The following is a 21,098-nucleotide window of genomic DNA, read 5'->3' as shown; positions in this document are numbered from 1 at the left end:
TATTTTCATTTTCTGCTACCTCTTATCTCTCCTCCACTACATCTCAGAGGTACATATTGTACTTTTTACTACATTTATCTGGCAGCTTTAGTTTTGTTTCACATCCCGTTCCTTTCCACTGAAAAAACACGTATATCCAGGTGTGTAGATGTTGAATGTTTGTGATAAACTCAAGGTTGAAGTGTTTCCTTTATGTGTTGAGAAAATCCTCCTAGCCCTTTAATGCAGTAAAGAATGTGAATACTTCTTCCACCACTGCAAAGAGCACCAGTATCTTCATGGATGAAGCTCCTTGTCCTGCTGACAGCAGCTGCAGAGCAACAACATCTTCTCTCGACGTGTGAATGAGATAAATCTGAACATCCGGCTCCATGAAGTAGCTCCACGTCCGTCACATGGTCTGATAGCAGCGGTTGATTCCTGGCACTGATGCCCGAGAATGTGCTGATGTAAATAAAATGCACTCTGTTCATTCTCTATCAGATCTGGCAACACGCCAGCACTGCTGGATTTAATACTTCTACACTGTAAAAAAATAAATTAAAAAAAATACACGTGGCAGCAGGTTTTATGCAGACGACTGACCCTCTTTGTCAGAAAAACTCTTATAGAAATTGTTATTATGCTAAAGAAAACATGTATTTAAAATGTTTTTTTTTATTGTTCAAACTGAAACTGAATCATGTTGAAAATCATTGGATGTCCTCCTTCAGAACTACATGAGTTTTTAATACAAAAACAAACTGTACAAGCAAAAAAAACTTAAAGAAACTAATTACCCCAAAACATTGCAAGTCTTTAAACATAAGATGAAATAATAACATGAAAAAACACATTTTAGACTGACAGAATTCAGTCAAACGTCAAACGTGCCAGTATCAAAGTTGCATATTAGAAATCAAATGAGAAATTGTGCAAACTTTTAAAAAAATGTTTATTCAAAGATGCAGTATTTGACCTCCGAGCCAAACATTTCAAAGCTCTTGTTTGAAACAGTGAAAGTGTTGATCTGCAGACAGAGGCCCTCAGTCAGCTGTTTATGAGCTCTGACTGTCTGTGTCCCGGTGAAAAGGAGGATTTACAGTCAGTGCCGAGCTTTAATGGTGTAACTCCGCTGAATGGGATCCAGCAGCCCGTTTAAATGGAGCCTGACACTCTGCTGTCACCGCCGACAAACACACAGACGCTTATCAGACTTCTACTGTTACAGTTGTGTTACTAAATCAACTCCAGGCTTGTTCCAGGCAGATTATCTGACAGAATATTTATTTATACGTAAAGAATGACGTTTTTTGCAGTCTGGGATTTGCCCAAATGTTATCGGTCATTTGAGCAGTGAGGGAAAAATGTGCTAATGAGGGGTGATTCATTTCTGTCTGCTATGACTGATATATGAAGTAAAGCAGATTGACTCAAGCTGACGGTTCCGGTTTTCACTGTACTGTTTGTGTTGCCAGTTCTGCACTGGGGTCCTCCATTAACACAATATACTCTGTTAAAGCTGCCCATTTTGGTTATTTATTTCATGTTTCTATATGTGGCTCTAAATGCTGTATATTAAGTGTAGTGGTGGAGAAAGTATTCAGATCTCTAAAGTAAAGAAAGTATAATCAAGAAAATGTTCTAAGGCTGTGTGGCACCATCAACGATAAATATTTATACCAGATTGAATCATGGTTTAACTTTAAATTGCGCTGCCTTTTTAAGAAGAATTGGGCAAAAAAAAAATTCAAGTTCCTTGAAGACAGTTAAGAGACAGACTCAATCTAAAGAGCTTTATGATGCTGCTGCTGGATTTCTCTCAAGATACCGGTTAAGCAAGGAAACTCTCTTTTTTTCTTAAAGCTGCATTCTCTCTCCTGTCCATCAGGGGGCGACTCCTCTGGTTGTATAGAAGTCTATGAGAAAATGACTCTACTTCTCTCTTGATTTATTCCCTCAGTAAACATTGTAAACATGAGTTTATGGTCTCAATCTCTAGTTTCAAGTCTTCTTCAATACAGCATGATGTTCATTTAGTAAATGATGCTCCATTTAGAGTCAAACAGACCATAAAGCAGGGGATGCTTTAGGGCGGGGCTACACACTGATTGACAGGTCGACAAAGAGGGTCGTGACGGAGACTCGAAAGTTAGACATTTACTCATCTGGGACAAACTATTCTAAACTCACTTGCTCGCTTTTTCCACGGCTTTCAAACCTTCCACAACGATTGAGACTCGTTATGAGACCCGAGTCCAGAAGTAGGACGTGACCTCAGACTGGGTCGTGAATAGATCGTTCATCAGGGAGAGTTTTCCTGTACGACTCAATTGAAGGTCAAGTGGATATTTTTTGCAGCACGGAGCTGAGTTTACTGCTCTCTGTTGTGGAGCAGGAAACAGATGTGACCCCTCCCACCTGTCAGAGAGACCCCCCACCCTTCCCCTGACACACACATTAACACATACACACATTAACACACATTAACACACATTAACACACACACATTCAAAGAGAGGAAGAGCCGTTGCAGTTTTGTTCCAGCAGTAGTTTCCGTCGGCTGTCAGATGATCACTTTTCCACCTGAGACTCTTTTAAACACCACAGTTAGAAGAACACCGTCATGTTTAGAGTGCTTCATTAACAGTGAGGCCCTGAATGTAGCACAGCTATATGAGGGCCTTGTGTTGCATTAAAGGGTCTGCATTAATGTCCTTGTTACTGTCACTGGGCGGATCTAGGTTTCTTTACTGTGCAGTCAGTCGACAGGTGGAACGTCTGATTTATTGGCTCTGAGCGTCACTACGCCTGGAACATCTGGACCGCCTCGGGGGAGCCGGCGTGTTCACTCCGTCAGCTGCCTGAGAGAATAAATTATAGATCCTAGAAAAGAATCTGATCAGCTTGCAGTTTGAAAAACTCGTCCAAAAGTTTGGGTTAAGATGAAGATAGATTGATCAGAAGCCTTTTTGGTGCAATGAACAACCAGCAGCATTTCTGTTAACTCCATCTTTTATTTGTCTAAACAAATCAAACAACTTTTGTTTTTCGTTGATTTGTCACTATGGTAACCAAAGAGTCCTTATAGAATATTCCATTTTTATTGATGACCATAATTGGTTATCACCAACGTAACACAGGTCACACCAGCTCACTTTGGCTCTGGATTTAGTTTGTGGTGGTGTTTATTTAAGATCATCACCATGGTGACTGGTTTGTACTTTGTGTGTGTTTGGGGGGAGGGGTGTTGTTCATCAGGGGCCGTGAGAATGGTGTATGATTTTAAGGTTGTGGTTCGTGTTTTCTTCAATATTAGGTTCTCTGAATCTAATTCAAACCTTTTAAACGTTTTAAAATGAATAAATTGTGTCTTTAAATATCTTAAAAATAATTGTATCATTTTATTGTAGTCATTTAATGAATGTTGCTTAAAGTGCCTTACACCTAAAACAGAAGGAAGACAAAAGGCAACTAAGAGATGTAATGTTAATAGTTTGTGAGTATAACAGCTGCTTTATAACTTTAAGATTTTTAAAGTCCAATCCAAACAACTGAACATACCATCTTTTGTCCAGACGGTTAAATCAAGAATTAGCATTATAAAGCTTTAAAATGAATCCTTAAGAGAACTGTAAGTCAGTGTGTCTAGACCACGTTTTTCCCCTTAATTATAATAATTCCACCCACTGCAGCTTTAACCTCCGGTTTATTGATAATTTATTGTTGAAAATGTCTGAATTTTTGTATTTGAAGCAATATTAATGTTTATTATTTTGTACAGAACTACGGTGTGGAGAAGGACAACCTGAAGACGTTGGTGGGGCGGATGAGAGCGGCGCACCACAACCTGAGCGGCTCGGTGTCGCAGCGCAGGAAGAACCCGGCCTACCACAACAAGATCTCCCATCAGCCCTCCAACGAGTTCCTCACCGCCGTGGTCGAGCTCATCGGAGCCGCCAAGAGTCTGCTGGCCTGGCTGGACGGGTGAGACACACATATTAACCCGGACTCTCAAACAGTGTTAAACTTCAGCGTCTCATAAAGTCTCTCACACAGAGCTGTCAGCGCTGGTCCTCGTTAACAAGAGAGCCGCCAGTCTGCTGTCAGGCTGCTGTCAGGCTGCTGTCAGGCTGCTGTCTCCTCAGCCTGTAGCAGCCTGAAGAACATTCCTGATCACTGCAGCTGTTACGAACGCTCACAAGTTTCTGCACTGAAAACACACCTGACATCTGTCGTGTGTCAGATCACGCACACACAAACACCTTGAACTGCATTCAGGTCGTCATAAAGAATCTAATGAGGTCGAGAACAAAGCTTTACAGTTTAGTTGAGATGTGTGATCACCTTTTGGGTCAAGATATTGACCATGAGCAGCAACGTCACCAGTTCAAATCCCTCTACTCTCCTCTTCCATCGCTGTCAAATAAAGGCATAAGATGTCCAAAAACTGTTTTGAACATCCATTGTTCCTGCAGGAAGCTTCACTTTGTAGAACTTGAATGCACCGTTGGCACCATGAAACATTTATGAGAACATGTGATATGTGTATCAATCAATAGATGTGACCCCTTGTCTATTCAGTCATTTTCAAAAGGAACAATGTCCTTTTGTAAAAATAAACCATCCAGGTACAAACTGGGGGTTAAAGGGTGTTAAAGCCTCGGAGCGTTTAGAAACCGAACGTTCTATCAGAACCCGACCAGACGAGCCCACGTTTTTTCTCCAGGTCACCTGACTGTAACGAACCCGATATATTCTCCCTCTCTCCTCCAGGACTCCTCTGACGAGCACCAACGACTTCACCTCCACCAAAAGCAGAATCATCCAGCTGTGCCTGGAGCTGACCTCCACCGTCCAGAAGGTCAGTGAGGCTCTAAACTAAACTTCCTAAATCAACATCATCTGATGAAGAGCTCCACATGTTTTTCTGTGTGGAGGTCGTGACCCCCGGGACAGTTTGCTTTTCAAAGCTTTGATGATGAACTAGATTTCCTGTTTACACGTACAAAGTCCTTCTGGTGATGATTCTCTTTCAGATATCACTGTTACCAAAACAAGCACATTTTAACTTCTTCATCTTTTGATAATCATCATTTTTGATCCATCAAAAGCCTCATCCTTTATGTATTTAAAGGAGCACTACGCAATTTTTTCTATCTAATGATCAATGCAATTATCACTTTGTGGTAAAATAGATTTTCAAGCTGTTTTAACAAACAAAATACTTTTTGAAGAAGTGTTTAGCTTTAGAAGACATTTACTAGAAAAGTATGATTATTGTTACTTTACAAAAAAAAAGCACAGATGAAAATGTAGAAGTAGTTTTTGGGGTTGACAGTTGTAGTTGGATATTTCTTGCAGCCTGTTCGTGACTACAGACTACCTTGCAGCTCTGAGGCGTCGCCCCGCCACGCTGTCATGTAATCATCCTGTCAGCCTGTTAGCCCGTTAGCCCGTTAGCAGGGAGCTGTTATTCCACCGACCACAGGAGGAATCCTCTCCGTGTCTCTGGGAGGCGTTCGCTGTCCCTCCCTCTGGTTTCACTGTCATTTCTCAAATATTTGTTTTCCCGCTGATTCCTTTCTTTTTAGTTTCACTTCTGTTTAAAAAGAAAAGCACAAAATCAGAGGCAAACTCGACAAAATAAATCACATCACACTATTAATTACCATGTTAGTTACTATGAAACAAACTAAAACTTACACCTTATTTCATATGCAGAGTAGCTCACATGTCTGGATGTAAATGCAGATATATTTATAGGGTTGAAGTGTGAGTTTCTCGCTGTGTGACGTCCATCAGTCAGTCTGTCTGTCTCTTTGATTGCAGGACTGCACTGTTTATGAGATTGAGGAGAAGATTCTGGAAGTGGTGAGTACTGCTTCTCTTTTTTCCTGTGGTTTGGATGTTTGGAGATGCTGATCGGAAACACAGACACACACACACACACACACACATACACACACACACACACACACACACACACACACACACACACACATGCAGAGTCAGTGATCACACGTTTCCTTTTCCTGTCTTGTACTGAGTGTCCCGTTGTGTACACTGAATTTGGTTCAGGCTTGTTTATTCAGCTCAGAACCCTCCACTTCCTGTCTTAGATAACGCTTCCTGTTGGTCGTCCTGTTGTTCCCAGAATACTGAATCAGCTGATGTAAAATCACTTTCCCTTCAGACCACCTTCTCATGTGACCTCATGACCCTCAGACTCTCCTCTAACGAGTCCTCCACTTCTACTTTAGTCGTATAAATCAACACTGCGTTGAAAACCTTTTGCCACTAAAGCTACATCCTGGTTCCTCTACATCCTTGAGTTTTCTACAGCAACAACGGGCCAATCATTTACAAAGAACCCCATGTTTTCCTCAAACCATTTGGAAAAACTACACTGTCTATCATAGTCAGAAGCTGTAAAAAACAAACCGTCATTACTGTAAAATGTTCATCTTTCTAACGGTCCCTGAACACGCCATGTGTGTTTTATTCTCCACGTCTCATTTAACACCCCCTCCTTAAACAGTTTGCTTTAACCAGATCCTGTAAAAAAAACATGACATTCTGAGCTCCTCAGCGCAACAAGGAAGCCATGGTTGACTCGACTGAAACCAACAGTCATGTGACAATAAATCTGTGAAACTTTGACTAAACTGTCGAACTGTCTGCTGATCACAGAGAGGAGAGGAGAGGCTTTAAGAAGAGGTTGTTAAACATTGGCAAAACTTTGGATATGTAGACTCCGTTGTTTTCTCACCCCTAACTGACAGCTTTGTGTGTCTCTCTGAGGAGTGACACGTTCAGAGGCGTCACAGTGACTCAGACGTGGCGGCTTTGCTTCACTTTGTTTGTCCAGGTGACAAAGAGGGAAAACTGGCGAGAGATAAAGTAGCAGGAGAGACTGAAGACAAAACAAACTGAAAGCTTTCAGAGCTGTGCAGTTTTCTGTGTATACAGTCATGAAATAAATAAAGTGTTAGGTAATTAGATTGTTCTTCACCTCAGAGATAAGCTTTTCATTTATAAACAAATTAACTCTCCTGAAGAGTTTTGGCTTTTTTTGCTTGAGAAAATGATTTAAATGATTTTTATTTGTCTTTTCAAAGCATATATAAATACACATTATAAACATACATACATATAACTAAAAATAGGGAATTCATGTCTTTTTTTTAAATGAACTAAATGAGAGATGATTATAATTTTTTTGTCAATCCACTAATCATCTCAGCTCAACATCTAACTTTATGTTACTTTGGGAATTAAAACTGTTGTCTTTATTTTTGTCTCGTGTGTGTGTTTGTTTTAGTCCCGAGCTCTGACCGGCGTCTGCGAGAAAACGGCCCAGATGACCTCTGACCCCTCAAAGAGCGAGCTGTCCTGTCTGGAGGAGGTGCCCATCACCAACGTCAAGCCTGGGGAGGGACTGGTGAGCTCAGAAAGAACACGAAAGAATTACAGGACATTAACATTCAGAACATATCAGAGGGACATCACTGTAAAAAAACAAAACACAATGTCACCCGACGAGAAACACTAACAGGTATTTTAGCTCCTCACCGTGAACCACAAATCATCACCGAGTCCAAAACAGAAACAGATGTAGCTACCAAAACAGAAAACCACAACCGCAGCGAGAAAAAAAACACATGAAGTTATTTATACAGAAGATTCATATATTCATTCTCAAACAAACACAGAGTTCTTTAAATGTGTTTTGATCTCTCAGGGTATTTACATCAAGTCCACCTACGACGGGCTTCACGTCATCACAGGAACCACAGAGAATGTGAGTGTGCTGATGCTTCTCTGACACAACTATGATGTTTTCTCTTGTGTTTCTGCTGATGCTCCAGTTGTGTTTCATCAGTCTCTTCAGTTTACCTTCTAACAGATCTTATCTTATTAATTATACCTTTACTGTGTGATTATACTTGTTTTGATCTTCTTTTTTTAACTTATGTCTCTTATTTGCACTATAACCTCTGCTGCTGTAATCCTGCAAATCTCCCCGCTGTGGGACTAACAAAAGATTATCTCATCTTTTCTTATCTTAACTGATGCTGTCCTTCAGTCTCCTGCAGATAAAACCCAGAGGATTCACGCTGGAGATGAAGTCGTTCAGGTCAACAAACAGACAGTGGTGAGTCAAAAGTCAGAAGTTGTGGTTTTGTTATGTGTGGTTAAAGCTCTGATGCTCAGAAGGTGACGGGCTGTTTCTCGGCAGTGAGCTGTGACTTCCTGGAGTCCTGGAGGCAGATTCTGTTTATCATAAGACAGCAAATAAGTGTATTTAACAATATGTTGGAACTATTCCTTTAAATTAAGTAAAGCAATGTAAGTCTGTGGCCTCAGTGTTCAGTGCTGCTCAAGAGCTCTGGTCTGTGATTGGTCCAGGTGGGCTGGCAGTTGAAGCACCTGGTGGAGAAGCTGAGGGCGGAGTCTGGAGGCGTCGTCCTGACGGTGAAGAAGAGGCCGTCTGGAACCACCTGCGGCTTCGCACCCGCCCCGCTGAAGAACATGCGCTGGAGGCCGCCGCTCATACAGGTGAGCGGCCACCGACACCTGTCAGCACAGCAGGTCCAAAACATCCACCCTGCTCAAGTGCCTTTCAGCAAGACACTGAAATATCACCGAGGGAAACCTCACACTTCAAAACGTTTTCTGGGTTTTATTTTCCAACAGCAAAATTGAATACTGCTTGTTGAATGCTGCCAACACTGAAAGTTTCTGATGTCTGGAGCTTCTCAGCAGCATTTGGATGCATCACACAAACCACCTGGAATCTGTCTTTCTGTCTTTCTTTCTGTCTTTCTTTCTTTCTTTCTTTCTTTCTTTCTTTCTTTCTTTCTTAATTCCTTTCTTTCTTTCTGTCTTTCTTTCTTTCTTAATTCCTTTCTTTCTTTCTTAATTCCTTTCTGTCTTTCTGTCTGTCTGTTTCTTTCTTTCTTACTGTCTTTCTTTCTTTATTCCTTTCTTTCTTTCTTTATTCCTTTCAGTCTCTCTGTCTTTCTTTCTTTCTTTCTTTCTTACTGTCTTTCATTCTTTATTCCTTTCAGTACCTCTTTGTTCCTTTCTTTCAGTCTTTCTGTGCCTCTTTGTTCCTTTCTTTCTTTCTTTCTGTGCTCCTTTCTTTATTCCTTTTTGTCTTTTCTTTCTTTCTCTCACTCTTTCTGTCTATATTCCTTCATTCCTTACTTCCTTACTTCAGTCCGTCCGTCATAGTCAATATAAGAAGATTAAAAGGGATCATAAACAACATTTTAGATGAATGCTAACGTGGCTCTGTGTCTGCTGGATGTGCAGATAGCCAGCTGTATGCTAAGATACCAGACATTTAAACTTATATTTAACGTGTGCATGATGTTTTATGGAGAGGACAGTGGCCATTTTGAATCCTCACACTGCCCTTGAGCCAGGCACTGAACCCCCAGCAGCTGTGGTTCACTCTATGAAATCGACCCGTCTTCCTGCTGCATTCTCCTTCTGTCATCACAGCTTTCTAGTTTCTGTTTGTGAGCGACCAGTAAACACGGCAGCCTCCCAGTCTGCTGCTCCACTGAGGTGTGAGGGAACAATGGATCCTTTCTTTAGGAAACACTCCAAACGTCAGGCTGCGTTCATGTCAGACATCTTTGGAAGGTGACTCATTCGTTACTCCACAATGTGACGGTTCTGAATCCAACAAACGGCCTTCAGGGGTTTAGCATTGACGGAGTCCAGGATGTGTGTTTGAGGTAGATAAACGTCTCAAACGCCCCACGACGGCCCGGTTTAGACTCAGATCTCTGCTATCAAAACAGATCTGAAATCAGTCTGTCCTTACCTCACCATCACTCCTACTGTTCAGGTCAAAGGTCATCTTCAATCAGCGCTTACGTCAGCCCAGACATCACCCTCTAATGTGAAGTAGATTATCACAATAGTTTATAAAATAAGATAAAATAATACTTTACTAATCCCAAAGGAAATAACAACAGATTAACAAAAATCAATACATTTCCTGAAACAGTGTAGTTTTTATCAAACAACAGAACGAACTAGTTACTTTGTTGGGGACTATTTTCAGCGGCGGATTAATCCGTGTTTGGTGCTCTAGTGAGTATTTGTATGTGGGATTGAATCAGAATAAACTACAGTGTGTGTGTTGGTGGTGATCTGAGTAGATTGTTGATCAGCAGACCATGTTTCCTCTTTCTGAAGTGTTTCTGCTGCTCAGACGAAGCAGAAAAGGGAGCTGAGTGAAGTTCCTGTGTTTATGAAAGTACAGAAGGTTTGAAGATGAGGAAGGAAACAGAAGAGCTTTGTCTGCCGTTTCTTTAACGTCTCGCTGTTTTTTCCGAGAAACACCATTAACCTCACCAGGGTCATTCTTGGCTTTCTAAAGGTCGACATAAAAGCCTTTTTAAGATCACATCCCCATTTACCAACGGATTAGTCAGTTTCCTGATGCAGACATTTTTTTTGTCCTCTAACATCAGAGCTCCTGTTTTAAAGGGGAACACAAGGGCTAAATGAATCGTTGTTTACTCCATTGTTAAAAGCTCCATGAAACACAGTAGAAGTAGTTCCAGTGTAAAAATACTTCTGTTTCCATAATTAAAGTATATTTAGTGTCTCTCTCTCTCTCTTTGTTGTGTCCAGACCTCTCAGGGAGCTCCGGGTCTCTACAGAACTCGACAGCCAGAAACATCCGACGCTCCTGGGAAGAAAGGGAAGACGGCCATATTGGATTTGTACGTCCCTCCTCCTCCTGCAGCACCTTACGCACCGCTGTGAGTACCACTCTAGATTTAGCACTACACTGATTACTGCTTTGTTGTCATGGTTACAAAGTAGAACCAATAATCCTCTCCCTCTCTGAAGAGACGGGAACATCAACATGTCTCCGGTTTTGAAACGGAGGCCCAAGTCTCCAAACTCGTGTCTGGACGCAGACGTGCGGCGACGCTTCACGTTCATTGACGACAACAGGACGGCCGTCAGCCCCCCCCCACCTGAACCCAGCCAACCAATCCCTGTGTGCCTTAGACAGCGCTCGTCTACACGCTGTGAGTTCACACACACACACACACACACACACACACACACACACACACACACACACACACACACACACACACACAGACACACACACACACACACACACACACACACACACACACACACACACACACACACACACACACACACACGGCTTATATTCCTATGAGGACCCTACCCATGTTCCCCACCTCCTCAAGTGACCCCCACATGGGTTCTGTCCCAAAGGTTGAGGAACTCTGGTCTAAATCAGCTTTTAAATCTGAGGACAAGCACATGTTGGCTTTCTTTGGGAGCGTTGGATGAGAAGACACCAATCTCACATCAGATGGTTAGCTTAGCTTAGCACAGAGTGTAGAGGTTCTGGTGTATTTTGTTACCTTTTGACAGAGCCAGGCTAGCTGTTTCTACCCGTTTTCAGTCATTGTGCTAAGCTAAGCTAACTGTCTGTAGCTTCAAATTTACTAAACAGATGTTGGGGGTTCTATCTGTGTTCTCATCTAACTCTCTCCAAGAAAGCACTGCATCTCCAAGAAGGTCTGAATAACGGGAGCAGAAAAGATGCATCATGAGAATAAAATCACACCAACAGAAGATTTAATCTTTTCTTTCTGTTGCATATTTTAACTTCTCTTGTCTCTGGATGGTTTTGCAGGCAAACCTCGACCCGTGTCCATGCCGGTGGAGTCGTTCTCAGGTGACCCGTCCTCCAGACCCGGTGCTCAGGGAAGGAAAGGTGAGCTCCACCTGCTTCAGCCGGCCGTCCTCCGTTATCTAACCGTTATCAGCAACGTGTCGCCCGTCTGCCTCGTTAACGGCCGAGGACAAACCGCGGCAGGGCGGGCTGCGTGCTTTGAATTACTGCCTGGTGGAACATTAACACCGACAGCCGCCGCTGCAGGGACGCGGTTCAGCTGCACTTCACCTTCAGGAACCAACTGAATGTGTGTTTGGCAGTTTGTCAAAGATATCAGGCTGTTAATGGAAGTCAGAGCAGTCAAACAAAGACACATTTTACACTCACTGTTAAAAACACATTTACACCTGACTTCAGCTTTAAAACAATCACCCTGAAAAGTTCTAAATGTCAGCCTACTTCTATTAGTTTCTTTATTTAGTACTGGTATTTAATATTTGCATACAGTCTTTTATGAACATTTCCCCTTAATGTGGTTTCCTTGTTTCTGTAGTAAAAAACTAAATAGCATTTTAGTTGTATGTTACAGCGTAGCAAAAGGATTTTGTTTGAGCGCCCAAAAGCATCATTACATTTCTTACTTTCATTGTGAAACTCAATTGAGGAGAGTTTTGGGACTTGAAAGCATTAAAGGGACAGTTTTGATGTATAGAAGTGTGTTTGTATGAGGTTCTTCTCCACAGTCAGTGTTTTACAGCAGTAGATGGAGTTTGGAGAAACAGAGAGAAGAACCAGTACAGGAGCAAAACAATGTACTGCTTTGGACGTATTTTAGAAACCTAAAAGAATCAATATCACTTTAAGTGTACGCTATATTTAGAGTATTTTCACCTCTTTATTTTGCTGTCAGACAGAACTTTATGGTGGGGAACTGAAACTGTTATATATGCACTCTACAAAGACACCAGACTTCATTTGAAAAGAAAAAAAAAACTCATCATCTTCTTGCTTCTTCCATATACATTTTGTTAGTACGACCTCTAGCATTCCGGAAAATAATGCAAAGAACAGGGTATTGAGAATAAACATCTTTGTGCAAGCTCGGATCTGTGCGAGTATAAACAAAGCTTAATTGTGTGACTTTGGTGTCTGGAAAGTTTTAGTTTGGAAGTCCTACATAACACAAACAAATAAACCAATCGAGGCGGTAGTAGACCATCAACTGCTGTGTTCTGTGAGGTACAATTCCTGTTTTTGTCACATGATGAAGATTCTTTTAGGAGTCCTGTCTGTTTCTCCAAACTCCATCTACTGTCATAAAACACACTCCTAAACTCCTGAACTATCCCTTTAAAGTGAGACATGTAGAATAAAAAAAAAGGTAACGGACAGAGGCATCGTTCACTCATTGTCGACTTTGTGTTCCAGACAACCTGCACAGATATCTGAGCAACGAGGGGATCAGCACCATCACAGAGGAGGAGCCATGTTACCCTCTGCCGTATCGAGGACACCCGTCTGTCCGCGGCGTCGACCACATCCGGGGCAGCCAGTGCTTCATCAACGCCAACCTGCACAACAGCGCCACCATCCCGTACCAGGAAGCGGCGTCCAAGAAGCCTTCCGCCTCCACCTCCGCCGCCGCTCCTCCTCCTCAGGCTGCGACCAAACCGTCCACGTCGCTGCTCGGCGGCTGGCTGGCTCGTCTCAGGCTGCTCAGCCACTGACGGAGTACAAACAAAGATTTATAGGAGGTCGTGATATTCAGTCCGATCCTCAGGATGTCTACAGGAAGAAGGTTTTTAATGTTTGCAAGTTCAAATAATTTTAGCAGTGAAATCATCACACATGATCCAAAGATTTTATAGAGATCTGAAGAGTGAACCCCAAAGAAAAGAAGACAAAAAAACATCTCAGAGCAACTTGTTTTCTACTTTGACTAGGACAGTTTTATTAAAGCTCAGTTACCAACATGAACTTCATACTGGAGGATCCATGTTGACACTTTTCAGTTACATTTCAAATCAGTAAATTCAATTTAAACCGTTTGGGTCGACTCACATTTTCTACCTTTAAAGAATAGATTTGGAAAGTCTTGTTTTTGCCGACCTCCAGTGGTTTAACCTTGCACTTTGTATCAGTGATGTACAGGTGTACTCCAGGACCCTGTGACATCACTTTTTTGATGATGTCACAGCTGCACCACGTCCATCAGAGATGCTGGATTAGCACATTTTTCATTTTACAAAAGTTACAAGGAAATGAAAATAGTCTTTATTGTTTGTTGATCAGATGAACACAACTATAAATCGACGCTAGCGGCTCAACTCTTGGACGGATTGAGATGACGGTTTTTGCACGTATTCATGGTCATGGGATGAATACTACTGACTTTGCTGACTTCTATAGCTGAGTTTTAAAAAGAAGCATCAGGTGGAGCAGCTGACTCCAGTTTGTGAACCAGTTGGAATTAACTGGGATCCAGTTCAGGACGTGACGAATACAAATGTTTTCAGTTGGACTGCTTCAGTTCAGCTGGATGGAAACACAGACAGTTTATCAGAGCTGGAAAATCCTACTCATTCACAGAGGAGTGACGCATCCACCGTGGGTGAGTGTGATACACCGAGACTCTTATCAAGACGAACACACATCTTTAAGCCTTAAAGACGCTCAAGAAACCTGAACATCTCGTACATCTACAGCTGATAAACAGTATGTAGACGGCTCAACGGTAATCTCATATTTCACTGTGGCTTCAAAGATGTATTCAAATATCTGCACCAGTTTCTAATGGACATGAAAACTTTTAAATGTTGCTTTTTGAATGCTGAAAACCGCCTTTCAGTAGCAAAGTCTGGACCTGTTGAGCTTCCATACAGGATGTCAAACTCAACGAAAAACAAGTGGAAAGCATTCAGCTTGTGCATGGAAACAGAAAATAGTTATACTTTCTTTTGTTTTGGACCTTTTAACCAGTCTCAAAATACCTCATTATTTCTGTTTATGGGGGCCGGAATCTGCTGAAGATGAAGCTGGTTTTGGTTTTCAACAGTTTTCAACAGCTTCTTTTTTTCGCCTTTTTAGAAAAGAATCAATAAGTGGAATAAAGGCTAAAAAGAATCTAAACTATCCCAAAATGTTTGAGATTCAGTGCCTTGACACTCACCTGACAGGTTCAGATAGAAAGATCAAATAATCAAACTTCAGTATATTTCTAGTTTAAGAGTGGTGAAGCATTTCTAAACATCAGAGCTGCTGCTTTGAGTCTTTTCCTCTCAATCTCAGGAGCCTCTTGATCTTTTTCTGTAAATATGTTTTTATAGATTGTTTTTATTTTATCACTGTAAAGATGTATTTCTATTTTACCTTCTCAAAAACTGAAAAGCACAAGGGCTCAACATTGTTACTAAATATTTCTGAAACTTCAAAAAAGTCTACAATTGTACAAAACAATAACACTTATAAACTTGTTTTTAGGGAAATTATTAATGATAGTTTAAAAAAAATACAGTAACAAAATGCAGTCAACACATTAATGAAATGTTAATCAACACAAAGTTTAACAACAGGGTTTTTTACATTTCATGTCCAAATGACTGCTGTGAAAAGGACCCATTATGACGCCATTTTAACAACTCGTAATATAAAAAACTTTATTATGATAGACTCAAACTGAAGAACTCATGAAGCGAAGCTCTAAGTTACAGGTTAAGATAATATGTGGTCAAATCTTTCTTATATATTTTGGTTTAAGAGTGAAATTTAAGTGTTGTCATTAAGAGATTTTACCTACAATTTTTTTTATCTCAAACCTAAACTTGAGGTAATTCTGAAAACTGCTGCTGCCGTTATTTCACTTGCAGATACTTTGATGCCGCTTAAAATTCAATGCAAAACAAACTAATTACGTGTTTCAGGTGGGGCTTACTACACTCTAAAAACAGCTTCAGTGGTTCCTCTAAATGTTCTCTGAAGAACTCCTGTGTGTTTGAGGTTTTTCTTCACGTGCCATAATGAAAAAACGTTCAGAAGGAGTTCCTCAGGGAACCGTTTCGGATCTTCTGCAGTTTACAATCATAAGAGCTCCTTAAGTTTCCATCTTTTTTCTTTTGTAAAGAGTTTTTTTCTGGTTCATTTTAAGTGCCTTGATACTAACAAAACAATATGCAAAAGCTATGAAAGCTTGTACAAAAGATTATCAGAGTGTAATTTTAGAACTGTACATATCACAGAGGCAACCTGACATGTTCTTTGCTGGATGGAAATGTTTAAATAAATGGAATAAAGGCATTGCTCTAACATCTGAAGGGCTTAAATTGTTGGTTTCTGAACATAACATTTCTATTTAAAGTGAGACTATGTAACTTTTAAATACAAAACTCATAATTTTACCAATAAAAAGTTGTATTTACAAGCACCACAACTGTTACTTTTATTTGTATTACTATGTCAGTTCCTGGTTTTATTTTCTTGCTTTCAGTCGGGGTCACCTAATGATGGTGGAATGATGGGAAATGTAGGCATATTCAACAAGCCATCATCCTGTAATTACCACTTGTGGCCACAGTTGCCGCTGTTCAACAAAAATTATGTGGTCTCACTTTAAGGTGAAAAAAAAGGTTTATTGTTTTTCTGTATTTCTACAACTTCCTGCATTTTATGAATCTGTTTTGTCCCGTTAAGTATTTCATAACAGTTTAACTAGATGTGTAAATCTGGATTGTTGCAGAGCTCTGCAGTGAGGTGCCTCCGTGATGCTTTGTTACTTTTGAAAAATACAAGAAATAAAGTGCAATTTATTTTAAAAGATTTCAGCTTTAGTACAATAATGTTGATATGACACAAGAGGAATCCAGTGTTTACTCAAAGACGTGTGTTCAATCATGTTTACGCTGAACTATATTTACACTTTCCAATTAAGTAAACCTTTATTTTGAATTTCGCTACACGTTCTTGCAGTAAGTTAATTGTGTTTTGTTGCTACTTGGGGATCTCAAGTCCTTTTTAAGTGCCTCACCCAAGTGATGACTTATGTAGATCTTTTTAATAGTTTATATTGGCAAATGGCACCACCTAGTGGACAATGTCAACTACTGTTAAAATAACTTAAGTATTTTATTACTCAGACAAACAGTAAATTTACATTTACTGAAATTAAATATTCTTCCGCAGACCTGTATTGAAATTTGAACTCATATTTACCTCCAACAAGTGGGTTTGTTTTCAGTCACTGCTTGTTAACTTGCAGAATATCTAATATTCTTAACTAAAACTAACACATTTCTGAGCGAAGTCTGGTGCAAAATGTGGCCCTGAGCCCAAAAAGAAAGTGATTACTTTTTGCTGTGGCTCTAAAGGTGTGACATAACATATGCAGACCAACAAACCTACGTGCAAGAACCCTTCTCTTTGGCGAGAAATCTTCACATCATTAACAGACAGAAGTGCTACAGACGGCAGCACCTTCTGGGAGATCAAACAAACATTCACTGGGGTCAAAGATACCGAAACCAAAGTCAAATGAAATAACAAATGTCACTTAACATTTTACTTTCAAGACATCAAAGAGGATGTTTGAGTGCAGAGAGTCTGTGAAAAACAGAAGGGCCGCATCGATCATCTTAAACAGGAAGGACGATGTGGGCACATGCATGTATGTCTGAGTGTGATTTCGACTTTGTGGTCTGTTCATGTTTGTAATGTGTAAAATTCTCACAGGCTGCTTCCTCCTCTGCTGAGCGTCATTCTGCTGCAGAGACAACCACACTGCTGGACGTCCAACCTGCAGCGGGTGAGACCTCTTTTATTTTTTAGGGTTTTTCCGTTGTGTTTATTCTCTAAAAGCAAATATCAAAATGTCATTTTAGTGTCGGCGGTACTGTGTGTATCCTCCAGAGTAACGGGGTCATTGTGTCTGGAAAGAAATGTTGAATTCTAGAATTTATTTTTGTTGTATATTTTGAGCACCGCAAACAATCTCCTCAATTTTAGTGTCATAAATATATTTAATATATCAGTTCCTGATTATCTTTAAGTCCAGCTGTTCATTACTCTGGGGATAATCATTCTCTACATTCCAGAACCACAGTCCCTTGATTCTTTGGGGGATGTAAACAGGAAGTAAAATGTTGTCATGATTTCAGTCTGTTACTTTGGGGGCTATACGTTGTTAAGCCTATATTTGTTTACATTTTGGCAAATTTGCACTTTTAAAAGTATGCCCAATTAGCTAGTAGCTTTTCTTGTTTGCAATGTACTCATAAATATACAGACAACTATCACTGGAATACTTTTAATACTGAATAAAACTTAATAATGTAAAGATTATGGATGTCTATTAGCGACTTGAACCATTAAAAGTATGCCGAATTATCAATTAGCAGCTCCTGTTTGCAAATGTACTCATGAATAAACAGACAACTATTAATAGATTACTTTAAAATGAAAGAAAACTTTAAAATGTAAAGATTCTCAGGCAAGTTCTGCAGGGTTTTTAAGAGCGTCTTTGATCTTTGATTTCTAAGCAAAATTATAAATGTTTATTAGCAATTTGAACCATTAAACATATGCCTAATTATCAATTAGCAGCTCTTGTTTGCAATGCACTCATTAATGTGCAGACCTATATTAAATATTACTTTTAAACTAAAGAAAACGTAGAAACGTGGAGGGGTTTAGAGTTCCCTGAATCTACACCGTCATAAATGACCCTCCGTCCTCTCTCTGGAGGCTCTGCAGCCATGAGTCGACGGCGGGTCTCGGTCAGGGATCTGGGCCTGGTGGACTGTCAGGGCTGGCTCCTCCGCAGGAAGCAGCACCGCAGCTTCCTGGGAAGCAAATGGATGAGATACTGGTTCGTCCTGAAGAAGAGTTCTCTGTACTGGTACACCAGCAAGACGGTGAGTCACAGCAGCACCAACGCCAATGGTTTCCACATACATATGTAGTAACCTTAAATATGTCATATATGTACTTATATGACAGGAAGGGATTCAGACACTCAGCCTAAAATAATAAAAAACTTTATTATCTGATGTTTTTACCCCTTTTATATTTATAATTCTTATTTTTCTCATTTGATTATTGAGCCCTTGATTGTTTGATTGTATTTACCATTCATAAGTAGCACGCAACATTTAATAAAATGTTTATAACACCTTATAATATAGTTGTAAGCACATATAAGGAAAGAGAAAGCCAGTATTGCAAATCATGGTGAAATTATCTCTTAATGTGAACGTTTAATCAACGTTTTCAAAAAACTTTCCATTTTATTTTCAGCATAATGTTTTTTTAAACACATTTTAAACTTAAAAATGCTCACTGTTAAAGTAGTATTACAAACATTGTAACAGTAACACAACAACAGTTTCCACTTAATGGACAAAGAAAACTGGCTACAATTATTTTGTATTCATTAAACATTTTTGAAAAATGATATCGGTGAGCGTAGTGTTTTTATGCTCACTTTGTTATTTCTCTCCCCTGCAGGCGGAGAAAGCAGAAGGATTCATCCACCTGTCCGGCTTCACAATCGAACCGGCCCAACAGTGCAAAAAGAAACAGTACGACATGTTTGTTTTGATTCTATTCGTGGCCACATTTATTAATAACATTTAAAAAACAAGGACCACCAAAAGTCGTATTCAGTTGTCTGCTGCTGTCAACGTTTCTTAGATGTCTGAACCCTTTGGTGTCTGAACAGTACAATTCAGACACTAACTGTACTATTTACTTTTAATATGGATTTTGGCTCCAAAAGTTAGCTATGTAGCTATCTTACCATGATTTCATGCTGCAGTTAAAAACATCAGAGACCATTCAAACATACAGTGTGGTCCTCTCAGACATGGGACTGGATACAATCAAGATTGTGAACGGTAGCGTAGATTGCTAACTGTTCATCTTTATTTTCATGTCATTAACCGCTCAGTGTTTCATGTGTTTCAGTGCCATAACAGCCAGCCATCCTCTAGTTGTGACTATTTTCATCGCTGCAGAGAGCTTCAAAGACATGAACAAGTGAGTATTTTATCTTTATCTTATCTCAAGTAACGCTGGAAGGATGTGTACCCGAGGAGTCTTGGTAGAAAATGCAAATTCATTATTCAAACTAATATTTTTACATTTCTTTTTCCATCTTGCAATGCATAAATAATTCTAACCATGTTAGCGGTCTGTTTATCCACCACTTTGGTTCAGACATTTTTTAACACACTCACATTGCCCTCAGGATGAACTTTTACCACCATTAGATCAAAGTTTCTGAGAAGCAGCAAGGTGATCAGAAAATTGCAATATCCAGGTTTCAACCAGTAGAGGGCAGTCTCTGGTTATTTACCATAGCAAATATTTCTCAGAACTGGTGATCACTTTGAACAGTTCCTCTTCCACCTCTTATCATTTATTTCTTCCTGTTTTATGCTGCGATGTGAAGATGTTGAGTCACTTCTGTTTGTTATCACACTGAATGTCGCCGTAGCATTAAAGGCCTCGTGTTTCTGCCTGCAGGTGGATCAGCAAGCTGTCCGAAGCCACTGAGCCCAGTGAGCTGATCGACACCAAAGGTCAGACAAATTATTGATATGCATAATGTGTGTATGAATACAACCAACAATATGTATGAAGCACAAATGCTGAAGTTCCTTTTTCTGCATAAAATGGTGAAGTCCTTTCCGTCCCCATCTTCATTTCCCTTTAGCATTTCTTTGAAACTCTCTTCCTTTTTAGTTCATGTCTCTTCTTCCCATATTTGTGTCTTCTCTCCATCTACTTCCTGTCTCTCTGTCGGTCTGCAGAGTGCTACAGTGAGAGCAGCGATCAGGACGGCGAGGAGCTCGTCTCCACTTCCTGTTCTCTGAACTCTGAGCAGGAAACAGAAGATTCTGTAAATGTGAGTAACAAAAGTATGAAAAGACATTCATTGAAAATCCTCAACACTGTCTTTATTTTTAAAGACAACATCCTGACCCTCTCACAGGTAGACGTTCTTCATCCAGTCTGTGAGTCGACATCCTGCGACTCCACGCCGCCCGCTGAAAACAGACGAAGAAGTACCTCGGAGGGTGGAGGTCTGACTAGAAACAGAAGAAGAAGAAAAGCCTCAGAGGGCGGTGAGCCGCTGTCAGAGCTGGACGTCCCGGAGCCCGATGGAGCCGGTGGAGCAGCGTCCGTCCCTCTGCTCCACGTCGACGAAGGAGAACCAAAAGAGGAGGTGGTCCTCGGTAAACACCTGGTTACCACGACTACCACTGCTTTAAAGGGGAACTACACAGATTATACACATCAAATCATATGTTTTTAAAAGTAGCATGAACCCTTTAGTGACTCCTGAGGGAGCTGTGTGATGTCACTCGAGTCAGAAGACTGTCATAGTTCTTCTCCGGGTCTTTAGATCCCTCTGACCACACTGCTAGGTTGA

At 40.4% G+C, this 21,098-nt stretch overlaps 1 protein-coding gene across 1 annotated transcript in view; it reads left to right on the top strand.

The window, feature by feature from the left end:
* The window catches only part of cnksr3 (cnksr family member 3), a 36,573-nt gene that overhangs the window by 13,553 nt on the left and 1,922 nt on the right, over nt 1-21,098 (top strand). The window contains exons 3-20 of the mRNA XM_054619039.1: nt 3,764-3,966; nt 4,756-4,843; nt 5,812-5,853; nt 7,304-7,423; nt 7,724-7,783; nt 8,069-8,137; nt 8,392-8,541; nt 10,639-10,769; nt 10,861-11,045; nt 11,693-11,773; nt 13,103-13,398; nt 17,396-17,468; nt 18,407-18,576; nt 19,169-19,242; nt 19,628-19,699; nt 20,189-20,244; nt 20,476-20,570; nt 20,658-20,901. Coding sequence (XP_054475014.1) covers nt 3,764-3,966; nt 4,756-4,843; nt 5,812-5,853; nt 7,304-7,423; nt 7,724-7,783; nt 8,069-8,137; nt 8,392-8,541; nt 10,639-10,769; nt 10,861-11,045; nt 11,693-11,773; nt 13,103-13,398; nt 17,396-17,468; nt 18,407-18,576; nt 19,169-19,242; nt 19,628-19,699; nt 20,189-20,244; nt 20,476-20,570; nt 20,658-20,901 — 2,209 coding nt within the window. The remainder of the gene's footprint in view (nt 1-3,763; nt 3,967-4,755; nt 4,844-5,811; nt 5,854-7,303; nt 7,424-7,723; nt 7,784-8,068; nt 8,138-8,391; nt 8,542-10,638; nt 10,770-10,860; nt 11,046-11,692; nt 11,774-13,102; nt 13,399-17,395; nt 17,469-18,406; nt 18,577-19,168; nt 19,243-19,627; nt 19,700-20,188; nt 20,245-20,475; nt 20,571-20,657; nt 20,902-21,098) is intronic.

Source organism: Anoplopoma fimbria, chromosome 18 (assembly GCF_027596085.1).
Source record: "Anoplopoma fimbria isolate UVic2021 breed Golden Eagle Sablefish chromosome 18, Afim_UVic_2022, whole genome shotgun sequence".
NCBI classification, from domain to species: Eukaryota; Metazoa; Chordata; class Actinopteri; order Perciformes; family Anoplopomatidae; genus Anoplopoma; species Anoplopoma fimbria.
This window is presented reverse-complemented; position numbering and strand designations above follow the sequence as displayed.